Source organism: Nomascus leucogenys, unplaced genomic scaffold, assembly GCF_006542625.1.
Source record: "Nomascus leucogenys isolate Asia unplaced genomic scaffold, Asia_NLE_v1 Super-Scaffold_285, whole genome shotgun sequence".
In the NCBI taxonomy this organism is placed as follows: Eukaryota; Metazoa; Chordata; class Mammalia; order Primates; family Hylobatidae; genus Nomascus; species Nomascus leucogenys.
The window spans coordinates 684,303-696,706 of record NW_022095770.1 but is presented as its reverse complement, the minus strand read 5'-3'; the positions used below and the strand labels follow the sequence as shown (position 1 = coordinate 696,706).

The 12,404-nt window shown below is 52.1% G+C and overlaps 2 protein-coding genes across 5 annotated transcripts; one reads left to right on the top strand and one right to left on the bottom strand.

The window, feature by feature from the left end:
• Positions 1-288: 288 nt before the first annotated feature.
• MLX (MAX dimerization protein MLX) lies at positions 289-5,887 on the top strand. Of its 4 annotated transcripts, none has more exons than XM_030808277.1 (8): positions 289-399; positions 852-888; positions 1,677-1,766; positions 2,043-2,149; positions 2,410-2,509; positions 2,712-2,811; positions 3,190-3,391; positions 4,746-5,887. In XM_030808277.1, the coding sequence occupies exons 1-8, from the start codon at positions 358-360 to the stop codon at positions 4,800-4,802; spliced, it is 735 nt and encodes a 244-aa protein (XP_030664137.1). In that variant the 5' UTR covers positions 289-357; the 3' UTR covers positions 4,803-5,887. The 4 variants fall into 4 exon arrangements, with proteins under 4 accessions (XP_030664137.1, XP_030664135.1, XP_030664138.1 ...); XM_030808275.1 differs by having other exon boundaries at positions 301-561; XM_030808278.1 differs by lacking the exon at positions 1,677-1,766 and having other exon boundaries at positions 301-399.
• PSMC3IP (PSMC3 interacting protein) lies at positions 5,484-11,816 on the bottom strand. The gene is made up of 8 exons (XM_030808279.1): positions 11,113-11,816; positions 10,921-11,021; positions 10,679-10,768; positions 7,280-7,391; positions 6,651-6,796; positions 6,484-6,537; positions 6,280-6,339; positions 5,484-6,197 (listed from the first exon to the last, which is right to left on the bottom strand). Exons 1-8 carry the CDS (start codon positions 11,144-11,146, stop codon positions 6,141-6,143), a joined length of 654 nt encoding a protein of 217 aa, XP_030664139.1. The 5' UTR covers positions 11,147-11,816; the 3' UTR covers positions 5,484-6,140.
• Positions 11,817-12,404: the final 588 nt, after the last annotated feature.

Sequence of the window (12,404 nt, the reverse complement as noted above, 5' to 3'; positions counted from 1 at the left end):
AGCCGGCCGGCCGGACAGTGCGCGTGCACACACTACCTGCGGCGGTGTGCTGACAAGCCAATTGAGGGGACTCCATCTTACAAAACGCGCTTCATGTCGCCGCCATTCCAGTGCCTAACCCGGGGAGGGCAGGCACGGCGGTGAGCAGTTCCGAAGGAGGCTGGCGCCAGGCCAAGCTCCGGGCTTTGACGGCTGGAACCGCGGAGAAAAAGTCTTTGGGCTGCGCATGCGCGATGCTCTCGCCCTGCCCCACCTCTCGGTCGCGGATTGGCGGGCGCGGGTCACGTGGGCACACCACCCGCTTGCTCGCCGCAGGGGGCCCCCCCGCTGGCTCGTTTCCGGTCCGGTGGGTACAAGATGACGGAGCCGGGCGCCTCTCCCGAGGACCCTTGGGTCAAGGCAAGCCCCGTGGGCGCGCACGCCGGCGAGGGGAGGGCGGGTCGCGCTCGTGCACGTAGGGGGGCCGGAAGACGAGGGGCTTCCCTCCTGTTCCCAAAGTCCCCCACGCTCTCCGGGCCCCGGGGCTGCAGAGAAGACAGCTCTCACCCCGCGTGTGCCAAGGTGGGGAGACAAACGAGGCGTGTGCGCGCGAGTCGGGGGAACGGGGGACTGGGGTGGAGTAGGGGCGGAAAGGATCATACACAGGGGAGGCGCTCGCAGGGCCTAGCCTGTGCCAGTCTCGGGGGACTCATTAAGCTGCCCGCGCACCCCGGGCGGGGTGGGCGCGCGCGCGCAGGGTGACAGACGCGCCTTCCCGGAATGGGGGGCGCGCTGTGCGTGTCTGCAGTGGAAGGGGCGCCTCCCCCCAGGGGCGGAGGTCTGACAGGCTCTTCCCGTGCTCTGTGCCGCAGGTGGAGTATGCCTACAGCGACAACAGCCTCGACCCCGGTGAGTAGCTGCCCCATCTTAAGCTCTAGAGGGACACTCCCGCCCAGGCACTCTAGATTCTTGTGGCGTTGCCAACCACGCCTGAGCACAGTCCACTGTCCCTGAGCAGAGTTCCTGGCTTGAGACAGTAGGAGCTGAAGGACAAGGGCAGAAAACAACTGAGGGTGACACCTAGTTCCCTCTGCTCTGGAACAGGGAAGTGGTGGAACTAGTGGCAGCTGATCACTCATACCGTCATCACGGCCAGATGCCCGTTTGTGAGCCAGGGGGTATCATGCAGCCTATGGAGCAGTGTAGACACTAGGGAGCAGAGCACTTCAGCGTGGTCTGGCAGGAAGTTGGGGACCAAGTATGGTTGGCTTTGGGTTGAAGGGAAGAGGTCAGCATTTAAGAAAGCCATTGTGTGGCCGGGCGCGGTGGCTCACGCCTGTAATCCCAGCACTTGAGGAGGCCGAGGCAGGCGGATCACGAGGTCAGGAGACGGAGACCATCCTGGCTAACACGGTGAAACCCCGTCTCCACTAAAAAACAAAAAAATTAGCCAGGCGTGGTGGCGGGCGCCTGTAGTCCCAGCTACTCTGGAGGCTGAGGCAGGAGGATGGTGTGAACCTGGGAGGCGGAGCTTGCAGTGAGCCGAGATCGCGCCACTGCACTCCAGCCTGGGTGACAGAGTGAGACTCCGTCTCGAAAAAAATAAATAAATATAAGCCATTGTGTCCTACAGGTGTCTGAGGATCTGGCAGTGTTCCCCACCCCACCCCTTAGTGATTGGGGCCTCTCTTTTCCAGGGCTTTTTGTAGAAAGCACCCGCAAGGGGAGTGTAGTGTCCAGAGCTAATAGCATCGGTTCCACCAGTGCCTCTTCTGTCCCCAACACAGGTAGGCAGTAACCTCCCCCCCACCTCGGGGGGCTCAGATATGTCATAATTGTAGTACCTTTCCTACACAGGGAAGCCCCAGCCATCCACACAGGGGTGCTGGAGCCAAAGTATCAGACACAGGGTCTCACCATCTTTCACCTCATCTGGAACATTAGGTTCTTCTGTCTATCTGCCTTCTCTGGACACCAGGTTCTTCCCAGCTGGGGAAAGGTGGGCTAGCTGGACCCCACTGGGCCCCAAGATGACCTCTCCCTGCCCCCATCTGTGAGCGCAGATGACGAGGACAGTGATTACCACCAAGAGGCCTACAAGGAGTCCTACAAAGACCGGCGGCGGCGCGCACACACTCAGGCTGAGCAGAAGAGGAGGGACGCCATCAAGGTGACCAGGGAGGCCTGCGCCTCAGCCAGTGCAGGAGGGCCCTGCATAGTTCAGCTTCCCTGTGCCCTGACCCTCTCAGACAGTCCCAGGCACCCTAGGGGGTGGGCAGGTAGTATAGTCCCAGGCACAAACACCTCCCTTGCAGCCTTCCCACCCCGTTGAGTTTGTGAGCATAGAACTTGGTGTCATGGAGGAACTTTGTGCCATTTTGCTTTAATCTCTCAGGGTTAAAGAACCCATTTCCCCTGCTGTCTCCACAGAGAGGCTATGATGACCTTCAGACCATCGTCCCCACTTGCCAGCAGCAGGACTTCTCCATTGGCTCCCAAAAGCTCAGCAAAGCCATCGTTCTACAAAAGAGTACGGCTAGGGAAAGCACTGGAGGGGCTGGAGCCAAGAGGGGCTGTGAAGAGGCCAGCGCCTCCTACCCACCCATGGCTCGGCCTTGGTGTGGTGATTGCCGTGGGATAGTTGGGGTCTGGGGGAAGGGGAACAGAGTCAGCCTTATCTTCTTGGTTGAGAATACTTCTGTACCTGTCCTCTTTTCTTGCCCCCACCCTAGCCATTGACTACATTCAGTTTTTGCACAAGGAGAAGAAAAAGCAGGAGGAGGAGGTGTCCACGTTACGCAAGGATGTCACGGCCCTAAAGATCATGAAAGTGTAAGAGGGGTGCTGAATGGGGGGAGCCAGAGCTTCTGAGGCAACTTCATTGCACACCCTCCCTTGTTCAAAGGCCACATCAGTTACTACAGTACAGATAATACTCTCAGTTCCTGAGCTAGCCAGTAGAAGGACTGTGTATCCCTAACTGTCCTTACACATGGCAGACACTCAGGAAATGCCTGTTGGATTAATGTAAGGAAGGTGGGAGAGAGAGGTCCACCATTCCTGGCCTGGAAGCAGTATCTCCCTGATACTGAACCCCACCCAGAAGCTCTCTGGGGCTGCCATTCCTGGGAGTACACAGGATAGTCCCGTCATTCTTCTTGGGTGGGTGGAGCTGCTGCAGCACCTCAGCCCTGGCCTGCATGCTTTTAGGAACTATGAGCAGATTGTGAAGGCACACCAGGACAACCCCCATGAAGGGGAGGACCAGGTCTCTGACCAGGTCAAGTTCAACGTGTTTCAAGGCATCATGGATTCCCTGTTCCAGTCCTTCAATGCCTCCATCTCAGTGGCCAGCTTCCAGGAGCTGTCAGCCTGCGTCTTCAGCTGGATTGAGGAGCACTGTAAGCCTCAGGTATGGGGCAACAATAGGCACAGGGTCTGCAGTTTTCTCTACCGTCAAGCAAAGTAGCCCAAGCAATCAGCTGTTGGGAAAAGCATGGCAGTTGCTTTTAGATCTTAAGGGCATTTCTACAGCTTTCAGGGCCCTGGTATTTTCCCTTTTCTTTGCTGTCTAACCCACATCTTCATGTTATGGTTTCATTCTGCAAGTGTGATGTGAGCTCAATGTCAAGTCCAGCTCTTGGCTTTTGTCTAGCCCATGTTAGCGCTGCCCCAGTATGGAAGCCCCAGGCATCTGCAGCCGAATTGGAAACGCACTACCTTCAGGCCCAGTAAAGTAGTTGCCCCAAAAGCTTTTTAAAAATTTATTTACAATGGAGATGTGCTAATGGTATTGCACTGAGTCTTCTAATTGAAGTCTGGTTGCTTTTTCTGAGGCTTTAAACTTGTGTCTGAGATTTCTTGTTGGCTTCTCAACATTTTTTTTTTTTTTGAGACGGGAGTCTCGTTCTGTCACCCAGGCTGGAATGCAGTGGCACAATCTCGGCTCACTGCAACCTCCATCTCCTGGGTTCACGCCATTCTCCTGCCTCAGCCTCCTGAGTAGCTGGGACTACAGGCGTGTGCCACCACACCTGGCCAATTTTTTGTATTTTTTAGTAAGACGGGGTTTCACCGTGTTAGCCAGGATGGTTTTGATCTCCTGACCTTGTGATCCACCCGCCTCAGCCTCCCAAAGTGCTGGGATTACAGGCATAAGCCACCGTGCCCGGCCTCGTTTCCCAACATTTTTATTGTGAAACACATTAAACATATTGCGATGTTGAGAGGAGTTCACAGTGAACACTCGTATACCCACTCCCTAAATTTTACCGAAACATTTTATTGTATTTCCGTCTCTCCATCCTGCTTCAGGAGCACCTCAAATTAAACTGCAGCCATCAGTACTTCCTGGGGGCTTTTTTTTTTTTTTTTTTTTTTGAGACGGAGTCTGTCACCGAGGCTGGAGTGCAGTGGTGTGATCTCAGCTTACTGCAACCTCCACCTCCTGGATTCAGGCGATTCTCGTACCTCAGCCTCCTGTGTAGCTGGGATTACAGGCATGCGCCACCACACCTAATTTTTGTATTTTTAATAGAGACGGGGTTTCACTATGTTGGCCAGGCTGGTCTTGAAACTCAGGTGATCCACTCGCCTTGGCCTCCCAAAGTGCTGGGATTATCGGCGTTAACCACCACACCTGGCCCCCCGGGGGGCTATTTTTAAAGCACTTTTCTAAAGTACATGGCTGATCTAGGCAGGCATCTTGGAAACTACTCTGCGCTGACCTGGGCATTGTCTATTTCTTCCTCTGCTGCCCTTGCCAGACCCTGCGGGAGATTGTGATTGGCGTCCTGCACCAATTGAAAAACCAGCTTTACTGACCGGTTCTTGGAAACCTGCAGAACAGCCAACAAGAGGCCCTTGAATCTCTACTTGGCCACTGAACTGCTGGGCCCGGGTAATTGGACTACAACACCTCACGCTGGTCAGCTGGTTTCTACTTGGTGTTTGGTTTTCCCAGCCCCATTTTATCTTCAGCAGAGCTGCAGTGTTTGTTTTGTGAAAGCTTCTGATTAATTTATTATATTGACGATAAAACTCAAACCTACCCAGCCTTCCCCCCACTCCATGGAAGTCCTTGGGATGGGAGTCTGCTCTGGACACCCCAAAGAGCTCCTGTCCTCTCAGCCCTTTCTTCAAGCCTCAGATTTCTGCTCATGATCTACATAGATTTGGAAACTGTTTTCCTCTGTTTTGGTCTCTTGGGCAACATTTGGCCCAAGTTTAGGCATTTTGGCAGTAGCTCTATGGGAGAAAAAGAGTAAGAGGAAATATTCCCACAGCCATGAAGGGTGAAAGGGCACCTTGTGCCTAGACTGGGGCTGCCTGGTCAGTCCCAGGTGAGGCCAAGGGCTTTCTGGCCGTCTCAGGGAGGGGCCACCAGGTTCCTCCCCTCACCCCATATTCCATCACCTTCCTCCTCTGCTCTGGGTGGTAAGGGAAGCCCTCCTGGTTTCCACAGGCTGTGATGCTGCATGGCAGAGGCAGGTATAACACAGCACTACATATTGGAATTTTTTATTTTTCTAAATACCAATGCAGTTTTGCTACGGTTACAATTTTGAAATAGTAACTGGGCCTCAAAATCACCCTTTCTGTCAAGCATATCTTGGCCTCTCCCATGTCTCAGTGTTGCCTGCATTTCTCCCAGGACTTGGGGGGTGGGGTGAAAAGCATACAAAAGATACTCAAAAGGGCTCCTGGGGTATACAAGCCCAGCAGGTCCTGAGTGAAGCTGTGGGCCCTCCAAATGCTCGTTTTATAGAAACCTCTCTCTACCCTAGTTCTCCAAGTTCACTTCTGCCTTCCTCAGGTTTGGTATCTGGCAGGTTTGACTATCCAGAGGAAATTAAATATTTTTATATCAAATTAAATTATAATAAATATTGCCAAATGCTTTCCTTTAGCACTGTTCCAAATCTAAATGTTAACCTCAAGCTGCTGCAATTTAGACAATGAAATGGGCTGGGTCTACCCCCAGCCAGCAGCCCTCATCCTCCACCCAGTGCTCTGGTTTATGCCTGTCTCCTGACTGCTCTGCTTAAAGGTGAAAAGTAGCAGGAATAACAACAAAAGCCAACCAAAAACAAGGTAGCCAGTCCAAGACATCTCACTCTTCTGATATCCTGCAGTCCCCACCAGTCCCGACCGTGGGCCCCTCAGGGGTCTGGGAGTGTGACGTTATAATCTTCATCCGTCTCTATCCCAACCTCCTCCTGTAGGACAGGGAGACAAGTGAATGAGCTGTCACCAGGATAAGACCACAGGGAAGCAAAGAAGGAAGAGAGTACCACTTACAAAGAACTGCTTCTTGCTCTTGGGGTATCCTTCAAGTATTGCATCAGACAGCTCTGTAGCCTGACAAGAAAAACCACCCATTTTCAGATGGGCAGCACTGGGCACTGCCTGTCAGACAGTTTATGATATTGTGTAGCGGTTGATCTGGTGCCTGCCATTTTCAAAAGCACCTCCAGGGCCTGTCTCAAGAGTTCCCACACTTACCATCCTCTTCCTCTTCCTCCACTCCTTACAGTACTTCTGCCTCTCTCTGTATACCTAGAAGGAAAAAGCAAGTTCCTCTAACTCCTCAGGACCACAGCAGCCTTCTGGGGCTCAGCCCTGATGTTCACTCTGGACCTGCACAGCAGTCCTCCAGCCTTCCAGCTCACCTGCTCTTTCTCTTCTGGAGTCACATGATTGGTAGCTGCTTTAATGTTCTTCAATCTCTCTCTGTAGCCAGCGCATTCCTTCTTTAACTCCTGGATTTCTTTCTGCATCTCTGGTGTGGTCAGGGCACTAGATAATTCCTTGAGCTCTGAAACCACATTCCCCTGGGGTCACTTGCTACCCCTGAGGAAGGAGTTATGTCTTTCCCAGTGGGTGCTCCCTGAGGTGTTCCACCTTGCTCCGGATCTATCATCTCACATGGAAATGCTCAGGAAACTTAAGCCTTACAGGATTATTTATTATTCTAATTTTTTTCCTCCTCCATCTACAAGTAGCGTGGGTATGAGGTTGAACACTTAGGCGTAGCCAGTTAAAGAAGCAGGAATAAAGGGAAATGTGGGGACAGTGTACTGATAATCGTGGCGGGGAGAACAAATGCGTATCTTGTCCATTTGTTGGTACACAAAAGCCATTAGTTATCCTACATTTCTTTTTATGCCTAAGGGAGCCCAGCAAAGGGGTCTTAGCTGCAACAAGATGCCGCAGTCATTGAACCATTCATTTAGTAATTCCTGACCTCGAGAATGAACCCTAAGCCTATGGGCACTTTTGAGGGGCTACCCAGTCCTACCAGCCTCCATGTAGCGGCAGCTCTGCTGCAAGCTCTGCACCTTAGCAGTGAGGGCCACGATTTTGCCATCTAGGCCTTGAAGGTCAGCATCACTCACCATGTCAAACTGGTCCTGCCAGACAAAGAGGGAAAATACAAGTGAACTGTTGTGAGGCACAAAGACGGGAACACACACCTGGGAAGGCAGCATTTAGATACGCTCAGGAATCAGCTGCACCCCAAACTCTCCAGAGGGTCTGCAGAAATAGTGGGAGAGTACTTTTGAGAAATAGTTTTCAGTTAAGGAGCGGCCCCACTAAAAAGGTACGAAAGAAAAGCTGAAATCTAATGCCTGTCCTTAAGCAGCTGCTAGGTTGACAGGATACTGATTAGGACAGAAATGTTCCCATTTAGTGATAAAACCACTACCTGAGCTGAAAGCAGTTAAGTAACATTGTTCCCACGGTGGGGAAACCTAGATCATGGGTTTCCATAATAGACAGAAACTGGACAGGTGAAGAAGCATGATGGATGGGATGGACAGACTTCTTTTCTTCTTCCTTCCTGTCCTTCCTTCCCATCCTTCTTTCCACCTTCCTCTCTCCCTCCTTTCCTTCCTTTCTCCTCCCTCCCTCCCTCCTTTCCCCTCCCTTTCCCTCTCTCTCTCTTTCTCCCTTCCTTCCCTCTTTTCTTTTCTTTCTTTCTCTGTCGCCCAGGCCAGAGTGCAGTGGTGCACTCTTGGCTGACTGCAACCTCCACCTCCTGGCTTCAAGCAATTCTCATGCCTCTGCCTCCTGAGTAGCTGGGATTACAGGCACGCACCACCAAGCGCAGCTAATTTTTGTATTTTTAGTAGAGAAGGGATTTCACCATGTTGCCCAGGCTGGTCTCAAACTCCTGGGCTCAAGTGATCCATCCACCTCAGCCTCCCAAAGTGCTGGGATTACATGCATGAGCCACTATGCCGGGCCTTGGGATCCATGTAGATAAGGGATTCCAGTAAGTCTGAGGAGCTTCTCTCATGAGGGGCCACTGCTAGAAAAGAACTGCACTGGGGATCAGTGCGGGGGTGGGGGAGATCACATCAGTTGGTGATGGGGAGCAGGTTGAAAAAGTATGCCAACCAGTGCAGTCTGGACTCTACACTTGGGCAAGGTGAACCTATAGGGCAGAGGCCAGCAAACTATGGCCAGCAAGCCAAATCCTGCCAGATGCATGTTTTTGAAAACAAAACTTTATTGAAATAGCCCCACCCATTCATTTACATAGTCTACAGCTGCTTCTGTTCTACAGTGGCAGAGGTGAGTAGTTGTGGCAGTTGTACAGCCAGCCATGACAAGAGATACATGTGGCCCACAAAGCCTAAAAATACTGTCTGGCCATTTGCAGAAAAAGTTTGCCAAACCCTCCTTTAGAGAATTATCTTTAGATGAGTAACACAATGCAGCCTGTTTTAGGAAAGTTAGCCTTGAAAGTGGTTTGGTTCAGTTTAACAAGTAATATCTGTTGGATGTTAGATACTGCAGAGGTGCTGATCAGACAAAAATGAATTGAGAAATGGGGTCTGCCCTAGAGGAACTTCAATTGAATAAAGGAGACAAGTAAAAATAATTGTAATGGCCGGGCGCTGTGGCCCACGCTTGTAATCCCAGCACTTTGGGAGGCCGAGGCGGGCGGATCACGAGGTCAGGAGATCCAGACCACGGTGAAACCCCGTCTCTACTAAAAATACAAAAAAATTAGCCGGGCGTGGTGGCGGGCGCCTGTAGTCCCAGCTACTCAGAGAGGCTGAGGCAGGAGAATGGCGTGAACCTGGGAGGCGGAGCTAGCAGTGAGCCGAGATTGCTCCACTGCACTCCAGCCTGGGCGACAGAGCGAGACTCCGTCTCAAAAAAAAAAAAATAATAATAATAATAATTGTAATACAGCATGCCTTAAAAGAGGTAAGGGCCAGGGCCGGGCACGGTGGCTCACGCCTGTAATCCCAGCACTTTGGGAGGCCGAGGCGGGTGGATCACGAGGTCAGCAGATCGAGACCATCCTGGTTAACACAGTGAAACCCCATCTCTACTAAAAATACCAAAAAAAAAAAAAAAAAAATTAGGCTTGGTGGCAGGCGCCTGTAGTCCCAGCTACTCGGGAGGCTAAGGCAGGGGAATGGCGTGAACACGGGAGTGGAGCTTGTAGTGAGCTGAGATTGTGCCACTGCACTCCAGCCTGGGTGACAGAGCGAGACTCCGTCTCAACAACAACAACAATAACAAAAAGAGGTAAGGGCCTGAAAAAGAAACAATGAGCTCGGAGCATTCAAGGAAGATTTCTGGAGAAGGTGATGTCTAAGTGAAATCCTAAAGGAAAGAAAGAACTGGCCAGGAAGAGAAGCAGGTACAGGGAAGACAACATGCAAAGGACAGAGCAGTAAAACACATCAGAATTGTCTAGTGTTCATGGATAGAAAAATAATTAGGATTGGTGAGGCCAGAGGCTGGCTGGGGCGTCTTCTGGTGCCTTTTACATGTTTTTTGCAGCACTAGAGAGCCATTGAAGAGTTTTAAATAGGGAAGGTGCATGACCAGATCTATTTAGACAGATCATTCTGACTGCAATGTTTAAGATATGTTTGAAGAGCCAAGATCTGTTAGGAGGATACTGCAACAGATGAAGAGGGCGTGAACTAGAGCAACCATGGCAGATGGAGAGTGGATTCAAGAATGGAAAAATCAGCCAGGCTCTGTGGTTCACGCCTGTCCTCCCAGCACTTTGGGAGGCCAAGACAGGAGGATCACTTGAGCCCAGGAGTTCGGACCAACCTGGGCAGCATAGTAAGACCCATCTCTATAAAAATAAAAAACACAAACAAAAAACGGAAAAATCAGCTGGACTTGATGGTTGACTAGTAAAGGAAGTCAAGAATTGCTCCCAAGTTTCTGGTTTTGGTGAAGAGTAATTCCATTAGGGGAGAAGAACGTTAGAAAGAAACTAGGCCGGGGTGGGGGGAAGATGAGGCATTCTACTGTGGCATTTTTGACTCTGATATTAATGCCTGACAGATTCCAGCTGGAGTTCTGGGCTGGAGAATATAAATTTGATATGTGTGTTTAGAGAATCGGATGGAGGCAGGAGGAACATCATTTGGCGGAGGGTGTTGCTAATCTAGAGGATAAGGAATAAGAGCTTTCGAGCGGAAATGGATCTTGGTAGCAACAATACAGGATTTTCTGTCATCCATCATATTGTAAATCTGGAAACCTCGTGAAGTTGGGATCCTAACAAGAGGAGTACACACCTTGATTTAAGGATGGTGGCCTAAGACAGGTGAGTTTTCCATGGGGGGCCTTGTCCCCAAAAGAGTTCACACTAGGAATAGATTCACCTGTTGTCGGGCTCTCATGGGTGACAATCGGCGCAGGTTCTCCTCACCTGATCCGCAAAATATATCTTCTGCTTGCCGTACATCTTCTCTTTGATCTTGCCTTGTTGCGCCAGCTGCTCCAGCGTCTTCACCACCAGCTGGCAGAGGAGAGAGAAGGGGCAATCAGAGGAGCCTGGGCCTGGGGAAATCCAGCCAGTGATGTGGAAAACGCCCAAGGCTCCAAAGGGCACGACCCCAGCCTGAATCCAGGGAGTCCGACGGAGAGGGAATCCCGGGAGAGGGTCCTCACCGCCTTGCCCAGTCCGTGTTCCCGCTGCAGGTTCCCGAACACATCCTGGGCGCTGTAGGGCCGGTTCTGCTCCTGCAGGTACCTCAGGAGGATCCCGGCGGCTACGGAGAGAAAGGCAGGGGAGGGGGCCACTCAACCGACCTCCTCACCCACTACCCTCCCAGGTCTTCCCCGCGCCCACGCCGCCGTTACCTCCCGCCGCAGCTTCTGCCCGGCCTTTACTCATCGCCTTTCCCGCCACCCAACTCAGAAAGCCGGACGTTGTAGTTGCTCGGGGCGACGGCTCCTTCCGGCGACGGGGTCGAGCCGCGAACGGTGATTGGCTGAAGGGGAAGCCTTCCGGAGGAGCAAGGCGACCCCTCCCGGACCGCGTAGTTCATTTCAGGTCGGAACTTGAGCATCCGGGCAGGACCTCAAGCCCTGGTCCTCTGCGAAGGCGCCGGTGTGCCCACGGCTAAGAAACTTCCTCTTTCTGCCCCCGGGAGCGAAGGCTGTAGCAGAGAAGGCCTTCAAGTTTCGAGACCCAGTTCCAGCCGCAGCTGAGCACTGGTGACCCTGAGTTAGGTCGAGTGTTGGGACTGGAAGACGCTTCAGACATCTGCTGCCACCCTGGGCAAGCGACCAGCTCAAGGTTACCCCACAGGGACGTGCTCTGGTCCCACGGTCCAGTGCTCTTTTGTCGGTTAGTTTTGTCATTTGTAAAATAGGAACAGTAGATAGTGGTAGGAAAGTGGTTGTGAAAACAACAGAAAGCTAAGCGCCTTGGTCGGGCGCAGTGACATGTCACGCCTGCAATCCTATCACTTTGGGAGGCTGAGGCGGGCGGATCGTTTGAGCCCAGGAATTCGAGACCAGTCTGGGCAACATGAAACCCCATCTCTGCAAATAAAGTACAAAAAATTAGGCGTGGTGGCGCGCTTCTGTGGTCCCACCTACTCTGGAGGCTGAGGTGGGAGGGTCACCAGAGCCCCGGAGATCGAGGCTGCAGTGAGCCACTGTGAGCGCGCCACTGCACCCCATCCTGGCGACAAAGCGAGACGCAGTCTCTAACAAAAAAAAAGTGGGAAGAGGGGACAGCTAAGCGCCTTGGAGAGCAACCACCCTTATTTGCCTAATACCGAGCTTCGCACCCAGGGGGCACTCGACACCTGCTGTAGTTTGGACGCCAAGGAAAAATGAGGGTTAGGAGGGGGCTACTGTTCAACCACAAAGCTTGTGGAAAAGTTTGTTAGCCCAGTCAATCTCAGGGCAACACCTGGCAGGTGCTTTCCACCCCTGACCACAGTGGCCAATGGGACAGAGCCTGAAATAAATATTTCTAGTTTCTGAGGTCAGCTGAAGGCCAAAGAGCAGCTGTCCCTGCAGCTCAAACCATCCAGTGGAGGAGTAAGGTGCTACTTTTTAAAGCCTTCTGCTACCTACAACCTCCTTAGCCTTTAAAACGTGTGCTTGTCTCTGCACGTTTAGGAGACAATATTAAGAAT